Source organism: Monodon monoceros, unplaced genomic scaffold (assembly GCF_005190385.1).
Source record: "Monodon monoceros isolate NGI ecotype Baffin Bay Population unplaced genomic scaffold, NGI_Narwhal_1 Super_Scaffold_15, whole genome shotgun sequence".
Classification (NCBI taxonomy): domain Eukaryota; kingdom Metazoa; phylum Chordata; class Mammalia; order Artiodactyla; family Monodontidae; genus Monodon; species Monodon monoceros.
This window is the reverse complement of record NW_021703771.1, coordinates 50,877,046-50,885,078: the sequence shown is the minus strand read 5'-3', so window position 1 is coordinate 50,885,078 and position 8,033 is coordinate 50,877,046. Positions and strand designations below refer to the sequence as shown.

The window sequence follows — 8,033 nt, the reverse complement described above, 5'->3', positions numbered from 1 at the left end:
GAGCCTGTGCTCCGCAACGGGAGAGGCCCCAACAGTGAGAGGCCCGCATACTGCAAAAAAAAAAAAAAAAAAAAAAAAAATATTGTGTTGACAATTCAGTTTCTTGAATGACTTTTAAGATATTTCAGTTGTGGACAAAAATGATCATATAGTTTTAAAAGGTCTCTTATTGGGCTCTTTGGTATGGACATGGCTTTTCACTGAACATGTCTATATATATACTTCCCTCCAGAATCCAAATGCTTCCTTGTTGATATACTTAGTTCCTGACTACCTAAAAAGTAATGTTTTCATGTACAAATTAAGAAAGAGTCCAACTTTCAAGTTAGTTACATTTTTTTAGTAATCTAACATGCCACTTCATAAACTATATAAAAATCAAATGTTAGTCACAAGTATTTATGTCAGTGACACAATTTTTTTGTTTTTGTGTTCTCTTTCTTTTAAAAGTGTTCTTAACAACCAATGAAAGATGAAATGCTGCATTGGTTAAATATATATATATATATATATATATATATATATTTAACCAAAGATAAAGATATTTATATATATATATATAAAATACTTCAACTTTTCTTTAACTCCATACAGAAGAGAAGAAAGCTAAGACTAGAGAAAAGACTGAAGAAAATATTAAAAAGGAAGTGAAAGGTGCGAAACAGGAGAAGGTGAAGCAAACAGCTGCAAAAGTAAAAGAAGCACAGAAAACATCACCTAAACCCAAAGAGAAGGACAAGAAAGATGCTGCAGTGGTGTCCAAGCATGAACAGAAAGGTAAACATTCAGAGGAGGTGGCCAGAGGTTCTAGGAGAGTATTGGGCAAGAAACAGATGCAGTGAAATTAAAAACTGAAAAAAGACCAAGATCAGACTTTACGTGGGAGTAAAAGACTTGTATAAGTGAATATACCTGAAAGGAAATACAATAATTTGGGAATTAAAATTTATTTCTAGAAATACTAAACTGTGTTCACATATCTAAAGATGCATTTTGAAGCATTTTTAAAAGAGGATTTGAGTTAGTATCTGAAGTTATTTAAAGGACACATACTCTGTCCTTTGTGTACTCTTTGAAGAACAGCAATACAGGAAACTGACAGTTCTCAAGGAGTTTATTAAGGGGTGTATGTTCAAATCATATAGAATAAGTATCATAAAAAGTATCCATACATTCCTGTAGCTCTGCAAGAGCATATAATTTAGAATATACATTGAATTATTAAATCCAGTTTGTCCAGTGACTAAATTTATCACCATAGAAAGCTCTGTATCTTACATATTGTGATGCTTTTCAATAAGAGTGATGTCAAACTTAACATCCGTACTTCATAGAAATAGAGCATTTACATGGAGGTGGAATGTAAACCTGATATTCTTTAAAGAAAGGTGCTTGTAAGCATAAAAGGGTGGAGTTTTAAGAGGTCAGCTGAGGGCTGTATTGTCACACATCTCTGGCCTTTGTTGAATCTTTCCTTCCCTAAATCCACTCCTGGTTCCAAGTTCCTACAGTCCTGAGCTTCCCCACACAGAATGTGGGATCTGCTCTGTATAGACTATTCCTATAAATGTTTTTTAGGGGTGTTGCAAAATAAAATTTGTCCTTATTCTGAGAGTTTTAATAATTTTATTTGAGGGCTAAAATTAAGGAATTGTTTCCATAAGATTTGCATTAAAGAAGTTAAAAATATTGTTACTGAGTAAGCTGTTTGGACAGTGAAACTGATAATTTTCCCCACTATAAGGTACAAACAAGATATGAAATTTGCAATCTATACTCTTTTTGTTTAAGATTCTACATACAGGTGAAATTATATGGCATTTGTCTTTGCAATCCACTCTTGTATATTATCTTTGAATCACTTTTTCCCCTGAATTCACAAGTAATATTTGGAAACATTTATTTATATGAGGGAAAAGGTGTATTTTTTGAAAATGTATTTTAAAAAGGAAAAGAAGGAAGGAAATAAGAAAGGAAGAGTTTTTTTTGTAGTAGTCCACAAAAATTTTAATTTAATTTTCTTTTATTTTAAAGTAATACTGACATTTAAAGCATATGAGTGATTAAATCTTTGGAGCCCAAAAACCTTTCTTCAATTTTAAAGATGATTATATTGCCTTAAATCAATTAAAAATATTAATTATCATCTCTAACAAAGCTGTATGTTATTTATGCAATAATTTGGGTAGGAAAAATATAGTAAATAAAGAGAAAATATTTTGAATGGACTATTTTATTGTGATAGAAGACAGGGAAAATAATCTTCTGATTCACTTATATGCTTATTTAAAATTATTATCAAGATCCTAAAATACTTTGCATTTTAGATTGCCTTTTAAGAAAGAAAATAATCACACACAAAAGAAAATAATCACATGAAACCAGATTAAACGTACCAAGCATATTTTTATTTTTTGTCCATAAATACAGTATGTAAAAATTCATTCCAGTTATATATGGGAGTACCAAAATACTTATCTAGCAACTAGGAATATGAGTACACTTTTGGATGTTCATTTTTAGTATCTTAGTTATTTGGGGGCCATATTTTATTGATGAAGACACATCACTAAAATATTTCCAAATAATATGTCCGGGTCACATATACTATATTTTATTCCTATCAGTAATCAGTATTGAAGATAGCATTATATTACCTTTCCATTTTCAATCTACTGTTTTCATTTTCATATCAAGAGCTATTTATCTATTAAAAGACATTCAGATATCACTTAGAGTTAAATAAAAGCACAAATGTGATTTTATCAGCTAAACAAATGCATTTGCTAAATTAAGGCTCTCTATTGCGATCTACCATCCATTAGATAAATGTATTATTAGGTAAATAATGAAAATGTTACCTCAAATAGATGATCAGACACATAAATATGTCATTTTAAAAAATTTAAGCTATGATTTAACAGCATTTGTTTATAAAAAACCTAATTGCATTATAGTTTTAACTCAAACATGATAAAGACATAGTGCTTTCTAAATAATCTACTTGTGAGGTGACTTTGATTTTGAGACTCTTGTATTGATGATTTAGTAAAATTGTTGAGTTGGTTCTCCTTTAGGCCAGGGATTATTTATTTGCTTAGCCTAAGTTAGACCTAAAGACTTTGACATTCTTTTCCTATAGATTTCTAATAGTTCTTCTTAAATAAATTGCTTCTATAGGTCTTTTATTCACTGGACACAGATTTTTACATGCAGCAATACACTTATTGGCAATTATTTTATTATATAGTATACATGCATATACATTCATATATGGTTATTTTTAACATTGTATATATAAACACTATTTCTACTAAAGCATCAGGAATAAGATTCATATATTTGTACGTGCCTACTGTAAACTTAAACACACTCTAATATATTACCTAATCTGGTTTTTATGGACCATTCTTAATCTGTTTAAAGTAGGGTAAGAAGGGTCAGCACGATCAAGCATTGCTCTCTGATTTTCTGATGGTCTCTGGCAAATTTGTGGGGAAGGAAAAAAATCAAACCTCCCCACTGCTATGCTCATTCTTTCTTTTCTTCCTTCTTATTTTTTTTAACAACTGTTTGTGGCAAGCAGAGAAATTGTAGCTAATGTGAATCTGCCATAGAGCACCAGACCACATATGCCCCATTCTCATTAGAGGTTTTTTAAAATTTATTTTCTGTTAACATTCTACACCCTGAATGCATTTTCTCTCAGCTGCTACTCCACAGGGAATACCAATAAGGTAGCAGCTGAATGACATCCATCACTGGTCCCTGAGGATCAGGAAGGGGAGAGATGGACAGCATGTGGTATTCCTAGAAAGATGTTCATTAGGGGAAAAAAAGTACTAAGAAGTGGTGACGAGATATGAAATTACTTTTTGTGAATTATTGTCACATAACAATGAAAGAATGATAGAACAGTTCAGATTTTCTTTAGGAAAAAAATGTCCTGTTTGAATAATTGAGTTGGATTTAAAGAAGCATTTCTTTAAAATGAATTTTCCAAAATCAGGAAGACTTGGTTTTGCTTTATCCTTAGACAGATGAAGCAGACACACTGGGGACTGCCCAACACATACCTGCCTAGAGTTCTTATACATTGTTAAGGTCAACACACAAGACAGGTGGAAATGGGCATCCTAATTTAAAATATTTAAAAATTCTTAACTTTGGGAATTCCCTGGTGGTCCAGTGGTTAGGACTCCATGCTTCTACTGCAAGAGGCACGGGTACTATCCCTGGTGGGGGAATTAAGATCCTGCATGCCTGTGGTGCAGCCAAAAAAAAAAAAAAGAAAATTCTTAACTTTAAATTTTGTAAAAATACTCTCTATCTTCCTATTGATATGTTGGTGCCATTAGAATGCAACTTCACAGCATTATTTAAATATAAAAGAAACCTCCTACGTGGTGTAACTCAATTTTCTAGATTAAAAATATTAACCTTCTTTGAGTTCATAAGAGATTTTCTTTTTTAAATTGGAAACTTGTAGGACTATTGGTGCATTAATTAAACAAATGACTTTGGATCCAGAAAATATTGGTATAAGAAATATAAGCATTTTACTTTGGTAATAATTTGGTAATAGCATCATTACACTCTTAGCATTCAGTTAAAGAAGAATCTCTGAAGCATGAAGATTTTAATTAATTCAATAAACTATTCCACATGTTATGTATATAAACATTCTATCACAGCTTGGGGCAGAGCACAATATTTCATTTTGGGGGATAGTCCAAACCCTTCAAATTTCAAGAAGTCCCTGCATTCTAAACTTCTAAGGTACATACTTTCTCCATTGCTGTTGCTGAGGGCTATGATACCACTAGAAACGTTGTGAGAAAAGAAATTTTGAGCAATTTTAGATCAATGATTCTGAAAGTGTGGTCTAATCTGATTCCTCTGGGGAGTCGGTAAAAAATGCATATTCCTAGGGTCCAGACCCGTCGAATTGTAAGGTTTTTTTTTTGCATGACTAGGCCAAAAAATCTGCATTTTAACAAATTCTTCATCTTTTTTGATATTTAAATTGCCCTTTGAGAACTACTTCTAGAGCTGTAGGAAGGGCACATCTAAAATGATCAGTTACATTAACTACTGAAACAAAGGAGAAAGCCTGCTGATTTTAGGAAGTCCTCCTTGCCCAACCTCAAGTTTGCCATTTAAGGGAAATACAGTTTTTCATCTTAGAGTCAAATGGCTTATTCTACAATTTTGCTAAGGAAAAGGTTTATGCCCAGAAAAGAGAAAATACTCTCTACCTTCATCTTCTCTCCTGTATCATAGGATTCCCAGGTCCTGGGATCAGAAACCCCTGTTATAACTGCCAGTACACTGAGGAGCAAATAAATTCTTGGGCTGATCCGAGAGCTAACTCCCTCCCACTCCCCACCTCACATGTGGGGAAGTGAGACCCAATTCAACAATCAAAATCCATGCAAATTTTTGAAACTTTATGAGTTTTGGCCTACTCATTTAGGTACTAATGAAAAGAATTATATTTTTACACCTTCTGCAATAAGTACATTTTTTTCAAAGGTGGAGTCTCATAATAAAATGGATTACTCTAAAAATACTGTAAATACTCTAAAAAGAATGAGGTTTACAAAAATCCTTGTGTGTGTATTTATATAACAGGTTTCATTATTTCATAGGTTTGATATACATAATTTAAAGCACTTAAGGGTATGTCATGTTGTATAAATTCAATAAACTCTCTTGATCCTAAAGCTGCCTTTGGATTTATTGAATTAATAAGATGCCTATTTAGAAACATTTAACTGTAAATCATTTTGAACAAGATTCATTTAATAATCTGCAAGCTTTAAAGAAGATACGGTAAAGCTTATAGAATGATTCATCAACTGAAATTTGGATTGGAATGACCTCGGCAGAATCTAAAGTTATATGAAAATTTAAAGTTCAGTACAATGTCTTTAATTTAGAAGGAAATGAAAAAACAAACTCCTGAAATAATTTTTGACAAAGTCTGCCTCAAAAGCTCAAATCCTATGCTGTTTCTCTTTTTTTTTTACTTTTTCCATGGACCATATACTAATCAAGATCATAAGATGATCTTCTAATAAAGATTACCCAATCAATTACCTTAAGAATCATGTTATTTCCTCTTCTAATTGAAGAGAATCTCCACGTAGAAGACCCCTGACAGGTTGCAAAGGGGTTAGCCCTCCTGCTTGCCTTTTCAAGAAACATTCTGTGGCTTCATTTAGACAATGAGGTGAAGGGTTGGGAGTGAATATTTGGTAAAACATTCCAAGTTGGAAACAATTTCCTCTTGTGAAACTTCTGTCTCCTTATTGGAAGTATATATACAGACAATGAGAAAAATTGCTTAACTATGATGACTAATAATAAATTTGATGAAAAAGGTTTTGATTTTTAAAAACACTATAGTATTACTCTGAACTAGTCTGTTTCAATTTTTAAGGTTATTCTTTTTGTATGGAATAAATGGAAACTTAAATTTATTATTTTTCTCATGTGTTCATATATGTGCAAATTATTCCTTCACAGAAAATATTGTAGTAATTAAAATAGAATTATGCTACTTTGTTTTGTTAAGCCATCTTTCCCTAGGAAAAAGGAAAGGTGTCAATGACATTTTTTTCACTGCTTTTTTTTCTTTCTACTTTTGTCAGATCAGTATGCATTCTGTCGATATATGATTGACATATTTGCCCATGGGGATTTAAAACCAGGTATTCAAACAGTCCTTTTATTTGTCTCTTTTAATAGTCTGTTTCTAAGGTTGTCTGTTTTTTATGTACTAAACTGTTATGCTCATTTTTAAAAAACATTGCATAATGCATGTGCAGATCTAGAATAAAACCAATGAAAACCAGAAGTAATAACTGGCATTAGGGCCTTTAATATTACTTGCTATGACTGCATGGCCTGTTGCAAATGAAGTCGGTTGAAAGCAAAACGTGCTAATATCTTTATATACAAAAAATGCTAATATCTTTAATAATATCTTAGAGTGAAGAGGTGAATCATCTTATTTTATTCTTGGTAAACTTAGAATAAAAGACATGTGACAATGAAAGCATTCTTCTTTTTTTGGTAGTGAACACAATTCATATTAAAATTCATCATATTTCAAATATTTAATCTTTTTTGATTTTCTCACTTGCATATGATCTTGGGTTAACCACTCCAGAGAACTACTATTGATGGAGACAGTCAACCCTGGAGTTAATAGTCAACACAGTGGGGAAGTATTTTTACTTAAAGGCATTTATCTGTCATCTCTCCTGTCTTTAAATGGTGCCTAGAGTGTAACAGGGGATTCTTTACTAACATCTTAATTAAGAATTAATTTGATTGCTTGTACTCTGCCTTTTTCAGATTTAAAAACTGATAGTCTATGTTCATGTTTGGGGAAACATTTCTAGGAAGATGGTATTGTTAAGGTAGGAACTAATTTACATTAGAATAATTGAAGCTGATTGTTTAAAGCAAACTATATTTTGTTTTCTTAACTATTTTTATGGAAATCGTTCTAAAATGTACAATTATAATTCATGAATATAATGGCAAAAGGGCATGTTATATCTAAAATATATATATGACACATCTAGGTCCTGGAAAATTAGAAGATCGTGAGAATTTTGGCTCTCAGGAAAACTTAATTTTAGTAACTCATTCAAGTTAATTTCCTCTTCCTCCTCTACTTCTTTTTTTATTTTCTTATCCTTCTTTTTTAACTTTCTTATTGGGTTAGAAACTGAAATGAGGAGAAAAACACTGAAAAATAAAATTACTCATTTGGTAGAAATGATTAATATTAACGTATGTGTATAGTATCATAATAAAATTAGATGGAAGCATTGAGGAAGGTAGTTTAATATAGTGAAAAGAGAGGGCTTTGGACACAAATACAGATATAATTCTTGACCCCATCCCTTCTAGCATTGGACCTTCAGCAAATCATTGAACTCCATCCGATCTTCAGCGTTCATACATTGGGATTACAGTAATAAACTTACAAAGTTGTTGATAAAGCATCTAATAGA

General features: G+C 31.6%; 1 protein-coding gene across 1 annotated transcript in view; it reads left to right on the top strand.

Annotated features, from left to right (window-relative positions):
- TRDN (triadin) overlaps nucleotides 1–842 on the top strand; it is a 118,327-nt gene extending 117,485 nt beyond the window's left edge. Inside the window, exon 8 of the mRNA XM_029224121.1 lies at nucleotides 595–842. Within this exon, the coding sequence (XP_029079954.1) occupies nucleotides 595–842 (248 nt within the window). The remainder of the gene's footprint in view (nucleotides 1–594) is intronic.
- Nucleotides 843–8,033: the final 7,191 nt, after the last annotated feature.